Genomic DNA, 25,044 nt, shown 5'->3' with positions numbered 1-25,044 from the left:
TAAGATAAAGATAAGTCTAAGTACTTAGTTATTCTTCACTGCTGCCTGATGGGCTGTGGTTTAAGGTTGCACTAAAGATGTGTTATGAGACTGGTGAGTGATGTCGCCAAAAACGATTAAAATAATGGCCATGATAATTAAATGATTAGAGTTATTACATTAAGCTTTTACACAAGTAGGCTCATCAAAATCAGCATATCTCCGTCATTGTCTGACAGTCTGTTATGTGTGTAATGTGTGTTTGTGTGTTTGACAGAATGGAGGCTCAGCCCAGGTCCTCTCATAAGTACGTGGTGCTGCAGGTGTGGTGCGGTCTCCTCACCGTGGCCATGGTGGTCATGGCTGCACTTTTCACTACAATCAAACCGAAGCCAACTGAGGTGAGTGTGTGTGACAGCTGAAGTTCCTTTACGGGCCACAAGGTGGCAGCGACATCCTGATTGACAGGATCTAGGACACTATACATGTTCAGACTGCAGGAGAGAGTGCTCATTTATGACTCAGATCCATGTTTTATACCTGTCAGAAACCAGAAAAACTATTTTATTATTATACTACTGTATTACTGCATTATCTTAGTCCAGATTTGGTCCTCTTAAATATGTGGTCCTACATCAGGTACAGTTCTGATTTTTTGCAATGCGTCCTCAGCCTTTGACACCCTAAAATTTTGCATAAAATCTGTTTCACTGTGAAGCAGTTTATCCACACAGTATTGGACTTCCTGCTGCATTATTTTGTTCCAATAACTGTACTAAAGATGGACAATGCGTCTCCATCTTGTCTCAAAAATGAAGTCAAAATATACCTCGGAAGCAGGCGCAGCCATCTTGTGCATTTGAAGCCAGGGTCTGTGCCGTAGAGATTAGCTGGTGGAGTATTGCTGTCCTGCCCCTTCTGCCAAAACACACATTTAACATTACTGAAAAGACAGCAAAGAAGTCTCAGGTGGGCACGGTCAACAGCAGAACAGCTTATTGTGTTGGTCTAAAGCAGATATGGAAACTTCACTGACTGTAGTGATTGTTTTAGTTACGTTTCCTCTCACCGTTCGTCCTCCACTCTGCTAATCCAGAGCAGATCGGCTGCAGGAGCCGGATTTGTCAAGAGAGCTGTCAATCATCCTTTTTACAGCATCAAATATCTAATTCTAAATAAACTTGTCAGAAAAATGAACACTTGAATATAATTCAGCATGATAAGAACTAACTATAACGACAGAAATCATGTCTGAGTAAAATATATTTGACGTGTATTTTGATTTTATAGTTTGACTCATGTCCTTTCTGTTAACATGGAGGAGGCGGGCTTTATGACCTATACTGCAGCCAGTCAGCAGGGGGCGATAGAGACTCACTTTTAGGGAGCTGTCACGTCCTTCTTCTTATACAGTCTATGTTTTGTACAGGTGTCCCTTTCATTGTGGGCATCTGCTGTGTAAAATGAGTAGTTCCTCATTTGAAACCTGAACACTGGTTTCTATAATTTTGTTGGATTTTCCAGATAAATTAGACAATTACACGTTCCTTTATTGGTTAAGTTTCTACCAACTAGTAATAACTGCAAAAACCCCACTGATTTATATTATACATGCAAATTTCCCACCAAGGTTCAAACAAAACTTGTATTTTTCTTGAAAAGTTTATGGGGACATATATTCTTGACCGGACCATTACATAATACCATTTGTAGCTCTTTATTGCCAGTGAGACAACAAAGGAACAAGGATGATGATAATGAGTAAAATAATGACTTGTTTTCTTTCTTTTCCAGGATGAAGTGTATTTACAGAAGTCAGATTATGTCACTCCAAGAGGTACACTGATTAAAATCTAATTTCACTGTGACAATCTAAAAACTGCCTTTTAAAGTTGTAATCTCGAAGATCTCACTTCCCAGATATCCAGACAGTGTTGCATGTGTGACGTCCACGGTCGGCTCCGGTTGTAACTCTTGATTTTCCTCGCTGACGGTCGCTTTCCTTTTTAGACCGTTTGCCTTCATCTGACTCCGCTCTGCTCCGCTAAAGACACGCACCGGGTCTAATTTTGACGGAGGCCGCTTCAAGCACGCGACAAGCTGAACAGAGCAGATCGTTCCAAACAGGAAGTCATACACGAAAACAGCATACGGCATCCGGTCATTTCAAAATAAAACACCATGTACAGCCCGGTACAGACTTACGTTTTTTTCCTTTTTTTCCCAACAACAACACACCGAAATCTCGAAAAAAAGAACACTTTTAATTAAGTAGCGTACTCACCCATGGTAGAAGCACAAAAATCACAGAATGATATCCGAATGAGCAGATAATCAACCTCTGAGGTGCAAACTGAACTGTTGTGTGTGTGTTGCTCTGTCGAAGCGTCAAATTTGTTTCTTTTTCTTTGGATTTTCACTAATTTCTGAAGTTGTATCTGTAGTCATCGATCTTTTCTTTGTTTGTTCAGCTATAGTAGATTACTGTTTACTCGCAACACTTGCAGAGACCAGAAAAGCAGCCGCTTAGCTCCGCCTACCCTCTCTGGCAGACCAATCACTGCTGGGTGATGGAAAACGCATCACTAACTGGGCGCCGCTTGTGATTTTTTCCGCGAAAGTCGCCACAGACACCCACAGTGGGTCCGAAACCGCATACTACCATACTAATCATACTAATCATACTAACCGTGACGTACAATTGAGTATGTCGTGTGTTCCCATGTCATAGTATGCAATTTTGTGTATGCGAGAAATGCCCGAATGTATACTAGATCGGCCCGGATATTTGAGTATGTGACGGGAGCTCACTGGTTGTACTCAACCTCATTCGGCGATAGACAGTGACTTAACAGACATTTATTTACATGAAAATCTTCGAGATTATTATTTTAAAATGACAGATTACTTCACAACAGAATTGATTTTCAGTATATAAAAAAACATGTTACATGTTACATGTTACATGAATGAAGCTGAATTTAACTAAAATCTTCTCTTTGCAGCTGACACACCCATGAGTCCCTCGAGTTTAAAAGGTAAATGAGATATTTTATTTACTTCTACTCAAATATTTCAATATTTTTTTACCAAAAAGTGAAACGTACTAATAAGAGAACTGATGTTGCTCTTCAGGATCGTCTCTCGCATACATTCAGCTGATCAAGTGTGAGTACACTTCCTCTTATGTTAAATCATTTTCATCACTTCTTTTTCTGGGGCTAGTAGTTAATTTTTTTTTAGCTTAAGAGCTTTGGTGACGCACGTTGCTTTTTTAAGACCTCAGTTTAGCTGTTACTTCTCTGAAAGTCTTTCAAGCATAATGAGATGTCAAGTCAAAAGATATCTCCACTGACAGCAGAGACACTCTCTAGGACATCAGCAGTCAATGTCAGGTTTGACATTTCAGAATGTCTCTTTCTTGAGCTGTCATTGTACTCCAACTTTCAACCGTCACATCACAAAATTCATCACAAAAGAGACAGAGACTCCACTTTCATGCCCATAGAAGTCTCAACTGACCAAGCTGCAGGATGGGGTTTGAGTACAAGGCAGCACTCTTAGTTTTTAATGATTTCTCTTACTGTCATTACGCTGTTATTGCAAAGAAACTGCTGCCATGCTTTACGCCTACAGACGCTGGCTGCAAAGTTCAGGCGTGCTCTGTGATAGCTGCTAGTCATTCTGAGAAACGTGGGAAGTCTTTAAACGAAGGTGATGAACAGGGGGCAGGAGGAGGAAGTGAGAGCAGCAGAGAGTAAATAACATCAATGTAACACTGGATATAAGTGACATTTATAAGTGAGAAATGCAGATTAAGTGGAAGTGGGTCCATTTAGGGCCTGTGAAATTTCATCATCACAGTTCAAATCTCTCAAACATTTCCTCAATTTGCTTCCTGCTACAAGTGATGTGGTCCTACATGAACACATGTTTTTCTGCTAAGTTCAAAGCGCATTGTGGAGCAATTTCTACATCTTTAAGGAACGTTGGGTTCAACTGGAAAAGGATATTCAAAGATAATTCAATGGGCAAATCAGTGTTACAATCTGCAAGCTTATTTTTTAATGTGGTCAAGCAAATTTAGACCAATTTCTGCCTGGCCTGATTCAGGCCAATCACAACAGCTGCTGGCATTAAAACGCTGAGGTTGTTCAGGGGTGTTAGTTACTTCTCAAAAATGTACACAGTGTCATTTTTAGGTTTTAAACATTAAATGAGAGGATTCAGTTGCAGACTTTAAAGAAATAAACTTAACAAAAAGTTCAAAAACAAAAGCTTACAGTTTGAGAGTCCAAGGGGAATGGGTGAGAAAAAAATATCCAAAAGAAAACGTACAAGGTCCAGACACACACGGAACAGCCACTGGAAACATGTTCACTAAGGATTGAGGGTTGCAGGTAAGACAAAAGATGAACTTTGGCAGCAAGCGTCCACATGCAGTAGTCAGACACAGGTGAGACTAACGAGGCCCAGGTGAACACAATAAGGGCCGGGCACACAATCACAAAGGCAGGAGGGAAGCAGCATGTGAGGAGAGAGTGAATAACAAAAACAAGCAGGAAATAATTACTGACAATGAAATAAATAAAACGCAAAACATGACATACGATGTAAAGTTGATCCAATCGCTCATTTAAGCTCTCAGAAAGTAGCCATGTTAACGCTGTGGCATTGTGGGTAATTTTTTTGTCTGTGTTGTGGTTAGAGCAGCCAGACATGTCCATTTGCAACTTGTATTAAAGAACCTAGTAATGTTACATAAAATACTAAGACAGGCGCTCAAGCTTCATTAAGGCACTTCTGTAAACAACCAAGATGGCTGCCGCTGATGTGGAAGGTCTGAATCTGCTATCATGTCAGTATTAAACAAACTGGATAAAAGACATATAAAGTGGTTGTTGCATGTAGCTACCTAGCCTAGCAGCTACGTCACACGTTTCATTAGTGATTGCAGTGATTTTTTGTAAATGGTCAAAAGAATATTGCCACCTAATGGTGACCTCTGTAGGCCAGAGGAAATTATAGGCCTACAATTCCCATGGCGCTCCAGCCAATTACAAGTGACAGCTGTGCGCACTTTCAGGATAGAAGACGCTGGCCGAATGAGGTAACACAATGGTGACTGAGCCTATGGCCCGCTGATGAAAGCCTTTGCATTTGCAGTATTACAGACTGGGTGTCTGTGGCGACTTTGGTGGAAAAAATCACAAGCGGTGACCAGTTAGTGACGCGTTTTCCACCAGCCAGCAGTGGTTGGTCTGCCAGAGAGGGTAGGCGGAGCTACCGGTCTCTGCAAGTGTTGAGAGTAAACAGTAATCTACTATGGCTGAACAAACAAAGAAAAGATGGATGACTACAGATACAACTTCAAAAATAAGTGAAAACCCAAAGAAAAGAAACAAACTCGACGCTCAGATGAAGCAAACAGTCTAAAAAGGAAAGCGACCGTCAGTGAGGAAAATCAAGAGTTACAACCGGAGCCAACCGTGGACGTCACACATGCAACACTGTCTGGATATCTGGGAAGTGTGCTCCCACAATTACCATTTATCACCATAGGTGGCGCCAAAGAGAACAAAACTGAGATCTTCGAGATTAACACTTTAAACTACATTTGCTGCTAACGTAATTATGAATATTTAATCTTATAGAGAATTTTAAAACCAAGTTTCGACAGGGGTTAAGACTCCTGTGGATTAACATGTAAGAAGTTGTACTACTTCCTGTTTTTCATACTTCTATAACAAACAGTTATGTAACAGACACAGGCAATAATTATGTGTGTCAGTCTCCAGTTGAGCTGTTATCATATCTAACAGATTATCGTACATTCACTCACAATCCATCTGCATGTTCACACAGTCATTTCAAACCCCTGATACGGAGACACACACTGTAAAGCTTTGTCATGTTTCCAGCCTCAGGCTTTGTGTTCCTCCCACCACACCGCCTCTTTCCTCTGTGAAGTGGGCTCCTCAAACCTCAACAAACCCGAGCAGAGTTGTAATGTGGGCTGCAGAGACTTAAGGTATAATTACAGCCCATCACACGTTCGGCAGGGGAATCTTTGTCTGCCAAATGGAAGGAAATTAGCCCTTAATTGCCAGATCAACTTTATTTACCTGCAAGTTGAGATCAAAATTTGAGTGAATGTTTCAAAGGGAGTTGGTGGTTAGGCCCAAAAGGTGTCATGGGTGATATGAAAATGCATTTATTATCAAGCACCTAAAGTTTTCCCAATCTCCCACAGCTCCGGACAAACACTCCTGGAATGAAGAACACAGCTGTAAGTCCTGCTCCCTCACCCTGCGTGATGACTCCATCCAATGCTCAGGATCCGGCTTCTACTTCCTCTACGCCCAGGTCACCATCAGCAGGCAACACAGGAATAATCAGAACATATCTGTGATCCTGAAAAGAAACAGCTCGTTTGGTAAAATCATGAAGGTGCTGGTCGAGGGGACCTTTCCGCACCTGACAGAGGGCTCCGTGTGGGTGGCAAAAATCGTCCGCCTCAGTGAGGGAGACAGCGTCAGCTTAGATATCACTGCTGATGTTCTAAAAGATCACACGTTCTGGGGGGCCTTTCAGCTTCATTAGCACCGCAGCTCTCCAGGATGTTTCCATTCAAGAGAGAATCATTTGGGGTCAGACTGGCACGATTTGTTCTGATACTTCGTGCTGGATATTTAACTCCAAATCACAAGGATAGCGTGTTGCTAAACAGTCATTATATCTTGTTTTTCGCAGTGTGGTGAAGCCTTGTTATCATCTTTGTGGCCAACATGGAACGCCAAAATGCTTAAAGCTCCATCAGGCCAGTTTTGGAAGGTTTTTCCCAACAAACATCTTTTGATAAAGGTTCAAATGTTTTATATCCTGTTGAGTTTATTCAGAAATATCTTCTCATGCCATATCTAAAAGTCTTATTTATTTATAACTCTTTTAACTGTTTGGTAATATTGAAATGTTTTGGCTTACTGCATTTTTATTACTTCAGCGACAGCCTAGGATGTGAATATGTTTGTTTTAACTGCTGTATTCTTGTGTAATTTATAAAAATGTTATATTATTTTGCTTCGCTGTGGTTTCAATAAGTGAAAGAGAAATAAAAATGTTTGAATTAGAGGCCAAAAAGTTGATCTCCTGACTTTCACTGCCCACACGGTGGTGCCAACCTCCTCCAAATAAAAGTCAACATGAGCGACTGTTACCGTGTATTCAATCTGTTACCCACCATTATTATTAAAGATCCCATTACACAGCCTGATGACACTCTAATTATTTAGAAGGAGTAACGCAAACCCTAAAGACATCGCACAGACGCCTTATAAACCTTAGAGAGGTTGTTAAAAGCTCCTGTCAGCACACGGCGTGGTGTTTCTCACGCTAATAGAGCCGAACACTATAAATCAAAACGGTTCAACTTTAATGAAGAGTTGTGCAAGCAGTAGCAAAAAGATGCAAAACAGGAAGCCTTATATTTGGTGCAATATTAGTCACTCTGCCTACAACACGACCACAGACGTACTGTATGTGTATTACCACATTCCTGTAACAGATCAAACGGTGATGTTAGACAGGAAGTGGTTGAATCCTCACAGATTAACTGGTAGTTTATGGGTTATAAATAGGCTGTTTTACCTCGGAACATAACCCAATGTCCCTCTAGATTTTACATTATTACATATGTCTGTAGAGCTTGCAGGGGTCAGACATTATAACAGCATTTGAGGGTCCCACCCTGAGCGTGACCTCACAGAAAAAGGGGTCACCGTCTGAATACAGTACGTGGTGGTACAGTGATGGGTGAGGTGATGGATTTTCATTCCTCATGTTTACATGTTGGAAATGTTGTCATTGGCCTTAAAGAGTGCATTTATGTTGACTGCAGGGGCGTCAGACTTGGGGGGAAAGGGGACTTACGTGAGAAGGATCCAGACAGATAAAATAATGAATAGCTGTCAATGAGGGCATCCATAGAGGATGCCTGTGTACGGGGCCCATCATTCTGTCCAATGCCCCTGATTGTCTGGACTCACTTGTGCATGACAGTGCAGACAGAAGAGTTCTGATTTGAGAAACAAATCTTTTTTGCCTGCAGTCTGAATAAGGCCTTAGGTTTAGCATGTTAGCATGCTAACTGGGGTGGAATTTCCCTTATTCAGGCCTTACTGTGTGTTCACACCGAACACGAATAGACACGTATCTGCGGCGAGATTCCATACAAAATCAATGCAATGACGGGAGTAGACTTCGAATTCATGATCATTTGCGTCACCCAACGCGAATGGTCGGGACGCAAATTCGCATGAGTTGAAAAAACTTAACTTCCTCGGCGAATTCGCGTCACGTGGTGTAGCGAAAGCCAATCAACATCAAGATTCTCATGACGCTGTTGGTAACCACGGAGATAAGCCCCGCTTCCTCTCCTCCATTCTGGAAGCGAAGGGCGAATATTCGCCTGTTATTTAAACACAAATTTTGATCTGCCGGTCATACTCGCGCAAGTAACACAAGGGGAATATTCGCTTTGCGTTCGGTGTGAACGCACAGTTAGAGGAAAGAGGTATTTGGTAAGGCCCAAAATGACTCAGAGGTCAGGCGCAGGGAGATAGTATTCCCAAAGTACAGCGTGGCCTTATAACACTTTAGATCGTAAATCGTACTGTGTGCTGATGAAGATATTCACCATCCACGAGTTGGCCTTTGAGTTATCTGTTGTTATGGCTCCAACCTCACATTACTTCTCTTAACACATGTTCCCGTCTCTCTGCACTCTTGAGACTGTCTGTCTTATTGAACTGCAGTTAAGATTGCTTACAATGTAATTCTAAGATTAAGACTATTGGCGCTAGTGAGGTCCTTACATGGTAGATAGTAGATAGACACCACGTCATTCGAAGGGTTAAATACCGAGCACGAGGAGTGGTATGTTAGAATTGCCTTGGCATTGTGTCTGTCACTTCTCCTTGGCCAATATATATGAACTCTTCAACTTGAGCCGTCTGAGTCTCCTGTGTCTTCTTCCGTTTCTGGTTGTCACACTACACGAATTCCCTTCTCTTTTGTTATTGGGTCACAAATTAAAGCATCAGCCAAATTAAAATTTTGAACAGAGAAGCGTTTTTACAATTCATCCTGAGCAGAACATGAAAATCAGGACCAAAATTGATTTGCAATCCCCCCAAATGTTGTCAAGTAATTTAACTGAAAGCTACAAATAAACTTCTTTGAGGCGCTACATGACAAGTCAGGGGGAACACCAAAGTCAATATGAGTCATCCTCTGTGAAACCTGAAAGTCTGTAAGATATGATGTGAAAATGTTTGTAAAAGTTGTTTAGGCGTTTCACCAGCCGTCCCTGCCTTTCAGAAAACTATGTCACTATGTCAGCAGTAACCGCACAGACTGTCAATCTCATGACCTTAAGCTTACAATGAGCCTCACAAAAACAGAAATCTGTCTCAGAATTACTCTAAATAATTAGCCTACTTCTGAACCATTGCTATCAGTTTCTGTTGACTTGTGACGCTGTAAACTTTCCCTGTGTGTGAGGCCTGCACACAGCCTCTCTCTTATCAGCGTCCACACTACCTGTCGACTGGAGGCCTCTTATCAGGATTTAGGGAAGCATGACATCACCTCCACAGGTATCTCAGGCTGCTGACTCCTTCGCACATTCTCTACAACACCTGTTCCTTTGTTCCCTTGTGTCTTTGTAGTTCTGTCCTGATTGCTTGTCAGCATGTCAGTCGGGGCCCTGACAACATTTAGAGTTTCACAGAGACACAGAAATGTCGCTGGAATCTTAATAATCAGACAATAAAAGACCCAAGAACAATTTAACATTCATGGAAACAAGTTAAGGCACTTGTGTTGGACATTAGCATTAAGAATTCAGTAAGATAATATAATGGTGTTTGTTTGAACATGTCCTTATTCAGGGCCTTGTTGTCCTATTAGCATTAGCAGCAGCAGCATTTTAAACTATTATACTTAATGTCCGTAATATTCGCATGCTCTTTTATGTTCTTTTGTGTGATAATGCTGATTATGGTCCACAGATTTTTACAATAACGGCCCATTTACTTTGATGATTGTTCCCAAAGTCCTCTGACCAAATTGAAGTGCTAAAAGCCACAATTTATCCAAATAAATTCTGCCCATTGCAACATACGGCAATGAGCTTTTAGAGGGGGTTAAAAGGTGCATGAAGGAGCAGAAGATATTCTGAAATTAGTCGATAAGGTAAAAGCAGCATTTTTTCTTATTACATAAGTAGAAGGGAGAGAAACAATATACCCATAATATACTTAAAGCCCCCCTCAAGTGTTTACCTGGTAAACATCTCCATGTGGTGTTCTTCATGTGCTACAAGACATATCAGGGACAACATCAGCAGTCATCTCCATGGCTGGGCCTGTCTGCTTTTAAACTGCAGTGTACCAAGGACAGGCTGAACAACACGTTTTCATATTGGCCGGTTTGAGACGTCACAAACCTAAGGAGCCAATCCTGACACTATGCATATCATTATGTGTAACCTATGGCGACCACTTTGATGCGTGAGCCAGCTATAACCGTCATCGTATTTTTTGCAAACTCACTACTGACTGCTATCATTAAAATGACAAGTAGAAATAATTCACTCTCTTTACAGCCATCTAGTGGCCATGATCACTAATTAGAGGAAGACGCTTCCGAATTCATCCAGATGCCTACGGTTGGCTCCCTTTGTCACGGTTGTAACTCTTGATTTTCCTCATTGACGGTCGCTTTCCTTTTCCTTTCCTCGTTTTCCTTCATCTGAGCGTCGAATTTGTTTCTTTTTCTTTGGATTTTCACTTACTGTTGAAGTTGTATCTGTAGTCATCCATCTTTTCTTTGTTTGTTCAGCCATAGTAGATTACTGTTTACTCGCAACACTTGCAGAGACCGGAAAAGCAGCCGCTTAGCTCCGCCTACCCTCTCTGGCAGACCAACCACTGCTGGCTGATGGAAAACGCGTCACTAACTGTTATTTAGAGTTAGTTTTGAATGTTGCCACAGACACCCAGTCCATAATAATACTATATATTGCAAATGCAAAGGCTTTCATCAGTGGGCTATAGGCTCAATCACCATCGATAGATAGTGACTTAACAGACATTTATTTAAATGAAAATCTTCGAGATTATTGCTTTACATTACTACTGCTAATTACTACATTTCAAGCTCGCTAAGTCTCAACAAGTTGCCACTGAACGATGACGCGTTTTGTTTTCGGCTGTGATTTTACGAAAGGAGAACATAGTGGGGGGGGGGGGGGGGGACGATGCAGACTTTACAATAAGGGAAAAGGAGGAGATGCTTTGGGAGGATTTTTACAAGGTAATTAAACATATTTTGCAGAAAAAAAAAAAATCAGACAAGTTATTATTTCAAGCAGAGCATTTTATACATCTTAAAACATGACTGGAGGTGGTATTCAAACTATCAAAGTGAAAGCACCTGCTGTAGCAGAAAAGACCCCTTGTAATTCTGGTAATTTTATTTTTGGGTTATAATTACTGTTACCACAGATGAATAATATATCACATTTCACGAGCATGTCACGTTTTGTATGTAAAATCTTAATATGCAAACTACATGTGTAGTTAGAGTTTCCCTAGAGTTAAAATAAACCTTTAATTGAATGTTAATGACAAATGTCTCGCTCTGATAGTCGCCTGTATTTGCCTTTTCCTGGAAACATAAAAAACATGATGACTGTCATGGGGCTTGTGTTAAGTTTATTTTCCAATGAAACTTTGCCTGGGATGATTATGTCTCTCCCTGGTGATGCAAAAGACCTGTGGGCCAGAGAGCAGTGATGTGTTGTTCCTGTATGTTACTTTTTCAGACCTTTTAACTACTGTGAAAGCCAATTAATATATCCGCTTGTCATCCATCCATAGCTTCCTGTTTTTACAGGAAACATTAATATGCAGACTCAAAATGCACCTTGTATTTGGGTAAATCCCACTACTGTATATGATTTTTATGTGGTAATCAATATTTGCCTTTAAACCCAATGAGCAATATATGTTCTTTACTTCACTGATAGATGTAAATGTCTTATATACGCGTATTTAAATCATCTCAAAGTGAAATTAAAAGCAGATAAATCACAAAGTCAAATAATATATAAATAAATAAATGATTCAAATGAAGCATTAAGCATTTCATCTCTGTTATTAAAGGCAAAGGTGGATGAGCTTTGTGCTAAGGGCTCGCGTGTGAATGTGAACACACAGTGTCGCTCACACTTCCTGTCTTACACACGCCACTGTGGGGAGATATTAGCTGCTATTATCATTATAATAATAATACAATGAGGGGGAGCGTCTTCTTCTCTCGTGTCTGTCATGATTTCAAATGTCATCATCTGACTTTAAGTCAGGTTGGCCGGGTGTACTTCCTGTATTCCTCTGTTTGTGTTTTTTCTGTATATTCTGGGTTTGTAGTCACATGTCACGCTCATGTCCAACCATCTGTTCATCATGTGATAGCTGTCTGTGAACTACTGCTAATAGCTGGACATGTAGAGGAAAGTTCTTCTTTCGTTTTGGAAATGAAAAAGTTTCCAGGATGATGAAGGAGTAAGACATATGGATAAAATACGGAGATTTCAGCCTCTCCCTCATTTGCAAAGACAAAGTCAACAAACTGCATCAGCTTTGTTCCAACAAAGGTCAAACTGTGACCACAAGCATCGACATGGAAAACATGTAGGAGGAGTCAAGGTTTAGGTTTATGAAATGCAGGAATTAATGCCCGGAGGATTAGAGAAGTGGACCAAGGACGAGAATGAGACACTGAAATCCAAAGCAAAAGGGAAAATCATCCTCTCTGCTCCCCTCAAAACACCAACACCAACTTCTGCTACAAGGTCGACAGCGCCGATGTGAAACTGAGGGAGAGTTTGCACTGCGAGTCTGCAAAGGTCACAGAGAGTGAACTCTACTGTAACAGTGCTGTCTGTGTTAGTCACACTGTGATCTGCCTTAGTCACTGTTCGACCTCAAACTGTAACTGTGACTGTGACTGTCTCTCACAGCTGTGACGGATTTTATCAGCACTCTAAGACAACAATGAGGGATATCAGTGCTTTGACAAATTACTGCTGGTTTGGACTTTTTTTGAACAGTGTTGTTGTGATCTTAAAGCTGCTCTGATCTAAATTTTTGTAAAAACTTCAGATGAAATGACTGAGTAGGGGTGCTGGTTAAGCTCAGCGGTTAAAGCACGCGCCCCATGTAGAGGCACAGGCCTCGATGGCGCGCAGCCCCAAGTTCATCTCCGACTCTCAGGCCTTCTCTGCCTGTCGTCCCTACTCTCTCTTCCCTCATTTCTGACTCTAACCATTGTCCTCTCCAATAAAGGCAAAGTCCCCAAAATTTCCCCCCCCAAAAAAAAAGACGAAGTAATGTTAAAGATAACACAGATAACAATCCCCTCAGTGCTTTTTTTTTTCTTCCTCCAAATGACCTGGAAAAAAACGTATCTTTTAACCACCTTCAAAGCTACAATAAGTAGGATTTTCCTTTCCTAACATATAGACTTTTACAAATATGATATAATATAAATCTTCACTTATGGGCCTCTATACATGTGTGTTGGTGAGTGTGTGTGTAGACCCTTGTGAGTCCCTTCCCTCTGCATCTATTCTGTTGTTTTGCTTTGCACGGGACGTTTTCAGGAGGGGCGCTGTTGTGGTTCCCTGAGCCAATCACAGCGTATATGTGAGTGCGGGAGTGGTTCAAATTAGCAGCTGGGCCCCATTCAGACCGGCGAACATGGCGAAACAGCGATGCAGAGTTAGCCTTATTTCTGTTGGACAGGTAGGGGCCTCAAACCGGGTGGGACAAGCTAAGCGGTGGTTAGCTTTGTGCTCACCGGCTAGCACAAAGCTAACTGGTGGTGAGAGAGTGAGAGTGAGCTTCTGGTGACAAAGAGCCCAGGAGGAGGGGCCCATTTTGAATGTGTTGATGACAAAATTGCACGAAAAAAATCCTACTTATTATTCCTTTAAGATCAACACATGGAAGCATTTTCTAAACTGACAGTCTGCTGTACAATATAATTTGTCCGTGCCTTCAGAAATGTTATAAATTACTGCTAAATACATTTGTTTTATCCAAGCGTCTCAGAAAGGTTTAGGGAAACATCTTGATCTGGTAAAATGACTACTTCAGTATTATAGGAGGCCTTGTTGTCTTGATCTACGCAAAGTAGAGCAATTTGGGAGTGTCTACATCCTGCATTCTTCCTATTGCCCAGCAGGGGGCGACTCCACTGGTTGCAAAAAGTCCTGTCCTGTTACTGTTCAAACCCAAGTTCGGACGTAGGAGGCCTTTCTTTGTGGTTGGCCTGTTCTCCCCTGTGCATGCGTGGGTTCCCTATGGTTACCCTGGCTTCCTCCCACAAGTTAATTGGTCACTCTAAGTTGCCCATAGGTGTGAAATGATGTCTGTCTCTATGTGTCAGCCCTGTGAGGCTCAGTCCTGAACAGGATAAGCAGTATAGATAATGGATGAACCTTTTTTTAATGTGTTTGTAGTCTCTATCTTTAATCTTCTTTAATATAGCATTATATTATATGACATACTGTATCACATCATTTAGGAACATTACTGCCCCATTCAGAGTAAAATTGATGACAGTACAGGGTACGCTTCAGCCACGTGCTGACCTTGATTGAAAAGTGTTGCTTTCTAGGTTGGAGCAGTCAACATGTCGGTCTAAACCCCTCACAGAACACAAGACTGTACAGGAAACCCTGCGGTGAAGGTTGAAGCAGGAAGTCAGATTGTGACAGATGCCTGCTGCGAAGGATGTCTGCAGCTGGCTCATAATTCTACATCTCACATTCATTTTCTCTTTCACGTATTTGCATCCTCATTTTCTTCTGCCTAAAATGATTCCTTTAAGTGATGTTAACGTGTTTCCTGACCTAGGGAATTAACTTGTTGAATATATTGTTATTAAGCGACACAAAATGAAACCAAAGTTGTAAAAAACTAAAAAGGAATCATCTTATATAACCAATGGATCTTTGTCTTCTCATCTATCACACATAAAGGTGTACATCTCCAAAGGCAAATTCCTCTGTGTTATGAATTATTAAAACATTCTGATCCTAAATTGGAGTAAATTCTGCTGCTGAAGGTCCACAACACAAATTAAGAGGAGCTTCATCTTTAAAGCAGCTAATTAGCCTCTGAGGATACCGGGTTTGTCTTGGAGACGAGCCAAACACACAGTTAAAACACATTTTGCATTAAAGAAATAAACACTCTCACACACCCATCGCACACAGAAACTCTCTAATCCCCTCTCACTCTTATGTATATTGATCTCAAGGCTCAAGGCAGGTCTTATCTCTTTATTAGACAGAATCTTTGACCCTGTAAACTCGGCCCTTTGAGGTTGGATTCAGCCGAATTTAAGGCTGTGAAAAAGGGATCGTGTAAAATTCCAGATTCAGATAAACACCTGATTTAATCTATTATTTTCTGTATAAACACCCGACACACGTATACGGCAGAAAAACTAGAAGGGAAAACACCCACACGGTTGGTAACGCGTAACTTCTCGTTGGCACAGCTGAGGTTTGTAGGACGCCAGACTATACAGACTATCGGCGCCCTGCATTTGAGGTTAAACCTCATTCTGGCCCAGTTTATTTCCCAACACATCAACACCTCTCTCCATATCCACACACCAACACGCCACAGATGGAATGATGAGACAGACACCAAAAGCTTGTGATGTGGATTTTTGGTTTCTTTAAAGAGACGCACCTGTGATTGCGTCACCAGTCGCATCTGAAGCGCACACTCAGCGCACAAATGAGGCATCTTGTTTGCCCCCAACAGCTTCCTTCCTCTGCTTCCTCCCTCCTTGGCCTCCCACCCTCCGTTCCGCCCTCCTTCCTTCCATCCTTTCCTTCCTGCCCTGAGGTAATCTTTGCCGGCACGGTGGCTGAGCTCCGCCGTGCAGTGATGACCGCACAATCCTGCGATTTCATGATGCAATCCGCAAGCAAATTCAGCAAAGAACAAAAGAGGCTTTTTTTCCAGAGTGTTCCAGATTTGAGAGGGGGAGTTACATGTGGGGAATATGTCACCATGCGATTAGACGAGGACTGATAACAATTCAGTCACTCAGGGGAAAGGAAAGGGCAGCCAGATATGAAGGCTGAAAATGGGAAGCTTTAGTTTCAACATGAAAAGAGGTGTTTGTGTCCTGCAGGAATCCGGTGGGAGTCATTGAGTTATTTATTACAAATGACCTCTGACGGGGAAAATTTGCAGTTTGACAGTTCGGAAAGGTTCAGCAGATTGCACAGCAGGAGGACAATTACAGAATCTGAGTGGGCCGGTAATAGCAGAGCACTTTTAGAGACATAAATCATGCTTTTGTTTATTTGTCACTTTTCATTTATAACCAATAGTTTTTACAAAAGAAATCGAGGGAATCAAGCTGTGTATACATGTCTTGGGCTACTGAATTCTTTCCCATAATGTCCTTTTTTTCATAAATGACGCAGGGGAGTCATTCCTCCTCCTTTTTACTCATCAGACATCAGTTTCTCCCTCATATATACAGATACATCCTTTTATCGTAAGACCTGGAGAATCACTTTGAAGGAGGATTGTATAAAGATAAGGATCCCTTCTTAACACACCTTCCTCTTTAATTCATCCACGAGACAATAGCTCTTTTTGCCCTGCACCTCCGCCACAGCGCCATAACGGAGCTCCGCCTTTAAGCGGCCTTTACCATTTCACATTGAACCAAGCAAGTGTGTGTTTTTATACAGCGTTCTGGCGATGTGCCAGGTGTAAACAAACAGCGCAACCTTCACATACACACACACACACACACACACACACACACACACACACAGCGCTGTTCCGCCCTGCCCGGCGCCTGATGCTGTTACGCCTCTGTTCGATTCAAGATTCAAGATTGTCACTCCTGTTATACAAGTACAACTGTGTGAATTGTTTTAGCTGGTCTGCTCTATTTAAAAAGGGGTACGTGTTAAATAAAAAGACATAAAATATAATAAACATTTTGAAAATGTGCCGAATGTTGCTAAGTGCTACTGATGGTGATTCGTGTTGGGTCTCTCTTTAAATAGCATAACAAAGAGTTCGGTCTAGACCTGCTCTTTTTGTTTCAAGATAATTTTGGTTATGATTTGGCGCTATACAAATACAATTTGATTGATTGATTGATTGAAAAGAGCTAAATAAATACATCACGGCAAAAAAATATATACATATAAGGAAGGCGCTGACCGAAATATAAAAATATACACATTCAAGAGTCAGCTGTGTATTGCAGCAAAGGGGTTGGACTGTTACTACCTCCGATGCCAGCTCAGAGGTGGAACGACTTCGCCCCATCAATCCGCCGCCACAGTTTTACATTGAAGAACTAACAGGCGTAATAATCCTGCTGTGAAGTGGCAGTAAAAGGGGCTAATATCTCCCTATCTTTAGGAATTGTATGACCTAAACTATCTCTTGGGGTAAAAAAAAACAGCCAAGAGCTGCAGTTCCTCAAATGGCCACTTGAGGCCGGCTCCAAAAGTGAGTCAACCCCCATAGATTCCCATGTTAAAATGTCTGAAGTTTACAGCCTGAAACAAAAACATTTTTGGTCTTGGTGGCTCTTTTTTTTTCATTCACGACAGCTTAATAGTGAAGTGAATTTGTAAATAACTCAACAGTTTAAATTTAGACTTGAAGTTATGTGTAATCAAAGGCGTGGGAGCCGTTAGTTTCAGAAATATCGTTATCTCTTCCGATGATCTGTAAATGTGAGTTTTTATCAGACTTTGTGTTCCCACACAATCTCCCAAAGGCTGATTGAGTTTTTATTATTACTAATCTAATAAACATTTTTTTATATATTCCTATGTGTGCCGTTATACTTTGACGTATAGCGAACTAATGTCTGTACGGATCTATACACCACACGTCAAGTCAGGAATGTAGCCTTATACGAGTTTCCTGTGCAGTCTGAGGTCACCAGCAGCTTTATCGAGTGAATCTTCTTATGAATAATCGAGATGTGGCGGGTGAGTTATCAGGAGGGACCGCAGATAGGCCATATATGTGTTTGTTTGTTTGCGTGTCATGTGGGTGCAAAAGGTGATGGTGAGGATGATGTCATCCTGCAACATCCTGCAACATCCTACAACATCCTGCGGTCGGTTATAGTTTGCATGTTGGAATGAGTGACAGTCAACACCACGCGCACACACACACATCAGCGTTGCAGCACTTAAGTCTTGACAGGAAACACACACACACGCACACACACACACTGAGCAAACAAGCTGAGCAATCAGCGACACGCAGGGGAAACTGAATGAGAGAAGGATCCAGATGAAAGCAGAACAGAAGGAAAGCAGGACAGACATTTCGTGCTGGTGTGACAACCCCCCCCCAAATCTGAATGTGTTGTCTTTCAAAGAGTCAGGTGAGAAAGTGAAACGGGGAAACCGGGGCAGTCACAGCGGCCAATAAGCAGAAGTAAAAAAAAAACAGTCTGTTGGGTCGCCTGGACTCGCGTTGCATCATGTCACAGATGTGAAAGAGAAAGAGGAGAGCTGCCAAGTCCTGATCTAACACAGTTTTCTCTTTTCAGTTCGAGGTAGTTTTCAGAGAGAGTGTGTGTTTTTAAATAAAGATGTCACAAGAAAACAGAAAATAGGTCCTAAAATCCACAGCATGGTACTTCAGGGGCATTTTAGGAATGATATATTTATTTATACTTTAAATAGTAAAACTCTTCCTTTTCTTTCAGCTTGTCTTTTGATAGTTATCTTTTACTTTAAGGTATCTTGCAGTACAGTAAAATTGGCTTTAAGCACTTACTGAGTACTGAACCTGACTTAATGTAAGAGTTATATATAGAATATTTGTAATATGTTGTATATTACACACCATCAAATGGGGTCACTGAGTTTATATACTACTAAACCTGTGCTACTGTTTTACAGTTGAAGAATAAATAGAGTTAACACTTGAATTAAACCCTCATCCATATTGAGGGTAATTATTAACAGCTATAACACCTGTGTGCATCCATATCATAGACTGCTGTATAAATAGATAATAACTGATAAGAAATGGCTGTTATGTAAGGGATAATGTGTAGCATAGGAACCCCTTTAGCATGATACAAGTCCTCCTCATCCAACAACCTGCTCACTATACATTATCCCGCTTATTACACGTCTTTTAAAATGACTTATTTGACACAATATATTTATTGGGAAAGGATTTTATTAATTTGAAATGATTATATCTCCGTTTTCCGTTTACAATTAGTCACTCACAGTGAGAGCCATTAGCAGCCCTCTTAGAATGAGCTAAGCTAGCTGTAAACATTTCCTTGAATGGAGTAAGTAAGACACGGTGGACGGGACCGCAGGAATCAGTGCAGTGCCTGACTGAGGTTTTCAGTCTCGTCACTGTCTTTTCCATTCACCACCTTTAAACACCACCATATCCTGTTGTGTGTTCCATTTAATGTTTACCATGTGCCACGTTTGTAGCTCTCGCTGTCGTAGCCTCCAGTTTTTGCATCGTTTAACCTCCATTGCTCTCTCTCCGCTGTTTTTGTCTCTTTTCTTTTTTCCTTCTGTAAACAGATCCGACGTCAAATTTAGCTGACGTCTTTCGGCAAATTGATATGATTACATTTAGTCCTCCGGATGGTGTGATTAGAGCTGCATCCCTAGCAACGGTCTGTTCTTTATAGCAACAGTCTGTTATGAAGAAATAGCAGACTTCTGAATGCCGTAATTAGAACCGAGTATTTAACACAGCCGTGTGGTAAAAAATAAGACTCCAGAGGGGAAGTTAAACATTAATGACATAACACTTAGAATGTCCTTATATCTGCTTACAACTACATTATAATGTGTTATAAACTGGTTATTACATGTTCATAAAGTGCTTATAAATGCTTAATAGGGGCGGTTACTGTAAAATAGGAGGTGAGCAGGTGGTTGTTTACACACTCTCACATTTTTGTGGTATTTGTAAACATCTGGTCACACCTGACCTCAAAATGAGTCGTGGGATTTATGTGTGGACCTCAGCAGATACACACTCAGCTTACATTCTGTGGGTGGCTCCGGTCAGTAATGAGCTCAATATGTGTTTATGTGTGTTTATGACTCTGTGTCTGTCTCACATTATGTGTGTTTGTGCATGAAAGCCTGTGTGTGTGTTTGTGTGTGTAGCAACACAACACCCAACAGCAGCGACTAAACCACTTTCCCATCCTGAAACCGCGACTCCCGTTGGGTTCGGCGCTCTGGCAAAAAAAAAAAAACTCCACTAAAAACTCCACTCCACTCCACTGTGACTTCTGTTTCCTTCTCCACGGCCCGGCTGCTCTGCTGCTGCCGCTGCCTCCTGCACCCAGTCTCCACTTACAGGGTGACATCACTGGAGTTTCCCTTCTGCAGAAGCAGCTGCCACAGCATAAATACTACAAGCTCTCTGGCAAGAAGTTCATTCGAACACAATAGCAAACACAAAAGACAGAAGTGGCACTACAGAGCATCCAGACGAGCGTTTATTTGAGGATATTTCTGATCTGCAAGCTGTAAAGAGTCTACAATCAGAGCTGTGCACAGTACTATGGCTTACACAACCACACCAGGTGATGTAGAGATGGCTCTTGAGGAGAGGACGGTGGTTCTGGTGGAAAAGAAATCATCCACAGGGCAGATATGGAAGGTGACCGGGGCCCTTCTCATCGTGGCCCTTTGTATCGGAGGCGTCCTGCTGTTTGCTTGGTACTGGAACGGAAGGCCAGAAATGAAGGTAAGGAGCTGCTTTGATCCTTTAAAACCTTGTATTTTGTTTTTAAAACAGCAGAAATGTATGTTTTTACATCTCTAATTAAATTTTCTTGCTAATTACAGATGCAATCAGGCCAAACTGAAGCTCTAACCAAGAAGGACACATCTGAGAAACCAGGTGATTAAATGCACGAGTGCTCGTTTTAAAAAGAGGAGAAATGCTGAGGGGGGTTTTGTGGGATCTGTTTGAGGCTTTTGAGGATTATTTGAGACAAGTTCACATTCTCAGGTGATTATATGCATGGTTGTTTCATGAGGTGGCTTAGTGAGATTTATGTGCTCACATTTGTCTTCCTCTTTTCAGATCACCACGACGCACTGAGGAGAATCGGCATCAAAGCAAAGGCAGCCATCCACTTAGAAGGTGAGTCACAGCTTACCTTGACTCGGTCAAACAATAGCCTCATGAACTCAGCTTTTCCATGTGTGTGATATTTGCAGATAAAAGTAGGTAGCACTTTGAGGAAGTTGTTGCTTAAGTTATTCTTAGCCCCAGGCACAGACGATGCACTCTCCTAGTAAACACACCGGTTAAATACTCACTCATGTGTTCAAAGCTGTAACGCTGCTTCCTCTTGGTGTGTTTGCAGGCAGCTACGACGAAGACAGCGAGTCAAACCAGTTGGAGTGGAGAAACGGTCAAGGCCAGGCGTTCGCTCAGGGCGGCTTCAAACTGGAGAACAACCAGATCATCATCCCACAAAAGGGCCTGTTCTTCGTGTACAGCCAGGTGTCGTTCAGAGTGCCCTGCAGCGATGGCGACGAGAGGCGAGGAGCGGGGAAAGGCCTCACGCCGCTCAGCCACAGGATCTGGCGCTACACGGACTCCATCGGCAGCAAAGTGTCTCTGATGAACGCGGTGAGGTCGGCGTGCCAGAGCACACCTCAGGAGGACAGCAACCACTCAGGACAGGGCTGGTACAACGCCATCTATCTGGGCGCCGTGTTTAACCTGAACAAAGGAGACAAACTGTGGACGGAAACCAACCAGCTGTCTGCGCTGGAGACCGAGGAGGGCAAGACGTTCTTTGGCGTGTTTGCACTTTGAAAAAAGAGACTCCGCCATAAGTTTAGTTTGTTCTTTTATTTTGTAGGAATTGTTTGAATTTTATTGTTATTCATCCTCATGGTGATGGAGAAAGTTTTAAATCTCAATGGAGATAAAGCTTGTAGCCGAGCAGGCTGGTTTTTAAAAAGTCCTATAAACTGTAACAGTTTACAACTTTATTTCTAATTTAGGCACTTTTTTTTGTACTTTATTTATGTTGACCTGAGATTGTAGTGAGCCGGACTTTCTCTGCTGTAACAGATGACGACACATCTCTTCACAAGAGAGTTTAGGTACAAGGACCTAACAGAACTGCTATCATGTACTTTTGCAACCTGTATGTATTTATTTGTATTTATTATTATTTAAAATGTTGGGTTAAGGTGTTTAAGATGATATTTATATATGTTATGTGCACATAAACTTAATTAAAAGGCAAAAAAACTCAACAGAAGGAGTCAGAATCTTGTGTCACCGTGAAGGATGAGCTAATTTCATAGCTCAGATACCAAATAGAAATCTGCAGCTGAGTTGGCAAACAGCTCCAACCAGCCAGAGCAGTACCTCATACACACACGCACACACACACACACACACACACACACACACACATTCACTGTAGAGGGCTCAGTCTATTACTTGGCTACAAGTTGATGAAATTCCTCCACAGCCAGCAAATACTTCCTTTGTAAGATCAGACAAGCCGAGGGGAATTTCCTGCTTTTTTTGTGTCTTGCTGAGTGCTGTGTCAGGTGGAGGCCCGCAGAAGCCTCAGCCCAGAGCGGGTTTTCCCCAGTGACACCCACCCCCCCCTCTTTACCACCACCTTTCTCTCCCACACACATAGACACACACACTGTAACTCCTCCACACCACCAGCCCCGTCCCTGTATTACCACATACCTCGTCTTCAGTCAGCTGGAAAGAGACATGACATGGGAGGGGGTGTGTGCGTTACTGCATACAGTGTGTGTATTGTGGGATCATGGGGCTGCAGCACAGCTGGTTTTATCACATTGTCATCATCTAAAAAAACACACTATACAAATATTGTCTGTACTCGGGAGCAATTTGTCTTCTTTAGTTTCTTTTAACCACCAAACATCCACTTATTGTCTCAGTAAGGAGGTTCCCACCGGCCCTCGCAGCTGGTCATTGTGCTGAAAACGGCTCCCTGCCTTTCTTTAATGATCTCTTCCTCTGGGGTTTTATTCGCTCTTTGACTCCGTCACACCAACGAGGAGAAAGATAGAAAGTTTCACTGTCAAGTTCACTCACGCTGACGGACTTAATTGGTCAGATTGTGAGTCAGAAACGCAACAAATAACTGCTGACATCTAGTGGATGATGTAAACATGAACGGCTTTGTAATCAACAGGATATTGAGACTCATTTTTCAAAATAAGAGATTTGATAAAGCTGTTAAGGTTTTAATTAAAGTCTCTGGAAATTTGGTTTAAAATAGTAAAAATGCATATCTGTGATATCAAAGTTAAGAGTCTCATTAAGCATCCAAAAAAAGTCCAAATGAAAGTTCATGACTGTAAAAAGTTAAAAAAAACACTTCTCAAGACTGTGCAGCGTGGCAGATCATGTTTTGATTGACAGCTGTCTGGCTCCACACACATTTGCAGAGTTTTCGAGCATGGCTGCACGGTGGTGCCTCACGGCTAGAAGATTCCTAGTAAAAAAATCCCGGTTCAGACGTACTGGGCCTTTTCATATGGATTTTGCATGTTCTTCCCGTGCATACGTCCTTTCCCTCTGGGTACTCCGGCTTCCTCCCGCAGTCTAAACACATGCTCGTTAGGTTCATTGAGGTGATGTGAATGTGAGTGTTAAAGGTTGTCTGTCTCTATTTGTCAGCCTTGTGATTGACTGCCGGTCAGTCCAGGGTTTACCCCGCCTCTCGCCCAATGACAGCTGGGATCGGCTCCTGAACAGGATAAGCAGCATAGATAATGGATGGATGGATATCCGAGCATAAACATATCCAAAATCAAACCCAATATCAGGAGGCTTTACAGAACATTAAGAGACAATATTTTAAATTTAGATAGAAACTATTTGGGGCTGCACGGTGGTGCAGTGGTTAGCGCTGTTGCCTCACAGCTAGAAGGTCACTGGTTAAAACCCCGGTTTGGGCAAGATGGGCCTTTCTGTGCCGAGTTTGCTTGTTCTCCCCGTGCATGCATGGGGTCTCCGGCTTCCTCCCACAGTCCAAACACATGCGCGTAAGTTTAATTGGTGACTCTAAACTGCCCATAGGTGTGAGTGTGAAAGGTTTTCTGTCTCTATGTGTCAGCCCTGTGATTGACTGGCGACCAGTCCAGGGTGTACACCGCCTTTCGCCCAATGACAGCTGGGATAGGCTCCAGCCCCCCCGCGAGCCTGAACAGGATAAGCAGTATGGATAATGGATGGATAGAAACTATTTGCTAATACTTTTTAGTTGCCTACAATTATATAAATAGGATTCTAAATTACATGGTCAGAGTGGCTTTAACAAATAGGAGCTGAAAAAAAACTGCACAAATCAGACTTGCAGGTAATTACACTTATATGCAGAATTGAATTTTTCTTTGATATTAAAGCTGTCATTACTTTTTGTTCATTTTAAAGCCACTATGAGAACTTTGGTGGCAGCTGTGGACAGAGCTGTTTGTCTTTCCTGTTCTGTACATACTTGTGTATTCTCTAAAGAAAAATCTCAGCTGGCTCACGTACTGAAAGTGTGAAATTTTACTGGACAAAATGTAAGCAAAGCTTTTTCTGTCTGCATGCTGGAATCCGACCCAGCGACAGGCATTAAAAATAACCACACAGATGCAGAAGTCTTCTCCCTTCTAATCAGAATTAAAGTAATAATCTTGAAGATTTTCATTTAAATAAAACGTCACAGATGCAGTACTGTCTAGATCAGGGGTGTCAAAGATACGGCCCGCGGGCCAGATGCGGCCCGCCAGGAGGTCTCATCAGGCCCGCGAGGCATTTTGGGGAAGGGGAAGAAAAAAATAAAAAATAAAATAAAATAAAATATATATATATAGGCCTATTTATATTTTTAAGGAGAGATTTTTATAGATGTATA

The 25,044-nt window shown here is 41.8% G+C and overlaps 2 protein-coding genes across 2 annotated transcripts; both read left to right on the top strand.

The window, feature by feature from the left end:
• The first annotated feature begins 257 nt into the window (after positions 1-257).
• lta (lymphotoxin alpha (TNF superfamily, member 1)) lies at positions 258-6,582 on the top strand. The gene is made up of 5 exons (XM_069656403.1): positions 258-380; positions 1,774-1,816; positions 2,985-3,017; positions 3,115-3,147; positions 6,233-6,582. The coding sequence occupies exons 1-5, from the start codon at positions 258-260 to the stop codon at positions 6,580-6,582; spliced, it is 582 nt and encodes a 193-aa protein (XP_069512504.1).
• A 14,011-nt stretch (positions 6,583-20,593) lies between these two features.
• Positions 20,594-22,381, top strand: tnfb (tumor necrosis factor b (TNF superfamily, member 2)). The gene is made up of 4 exons (XM_069655821.1): positions 20,594-20,867; positions 20,969-21,023; positions 21,210-21,269; positions 21,496-22,381. Exons 1-4 carry the CDS (start codon positions 20,682-20,684, stop codon positions 21,951-21,953), a joined length of 759 nt encoding a protein of 252 aa, XP_069511922.1. The 5' UTR covers positions 20,594-20,681; the 3' UTR covers positions 21,954-22,381.
• Positions 22,382-25,044: the final 2,663 nt, after the last annotated feature.

The sequence above is a fragment of the Semicossyphus pulcher genome, unplaced genomic scaffold (assembly GCF_022749685.1).
Source record: "Semicossyphus pulcher isolate SPU_LCO1_2020_fin unplaced genomic scaffold, fSemPul1.0.p SCAF_9, whole genome shotgun sequence".
Classification (NCBI taxonomy): Eukaryota; Metazoa; Chordata; class Actinopteri; order Labriformes; family Labridae; genus Semicossyphus; species Semicossyphus pulcher.
Note: the sequence above shows the minus strand (reverse complement) of the source record. Positions and strands in the feature narration are given on the sequence as shown.

Excerpts from the sequence above, each read along its gene's own strand:
- tnfb (XM_069655821.1), top strand. The coding sequence starts at position 20,682 with ATGGCTTACACAACCACACCAGGTGATGTAGAGATGGCTCTTGAGGAG. Across the intron at positions 20,868-20,968 it reads ACGGAAGGCCAGAAATGAAG|ATGCAATCAGGCCAAACTGA; the intron begins GTAAGGAGCTGC and ends TGCTAATTACAG. Across the intron at positions 21,024-21,209 it reads GGACACATCTGAGAAACCAG|ATCACCACGACGCACTGAGG; the intron begins GTGATTAAATGC and ends TCCTCTTTTCAG.
- lta (XM_069656403.1), top strand. The coding sequence starts at position 258 with ATGGAGGCTCAGCCCAGGTCCTCTCATAAGTACGTGGTGCTGCAGGTG. Across the intron at positions 381-1,773 it reads TCAAACCGAAGCCAACTGAG|GATGAAGTGTATTTACAGAA; the intron begins GTGAGTGTGTGT and ends TTTCTTTTCCAG. Across the intron at positions 3,148-6,232 it reads ATACATTCAGCTGATCAAGT|CTCCGGACAAACACTCCTGG; the intron begins GTGAGTACACTT and ends AATCTCCCACAG.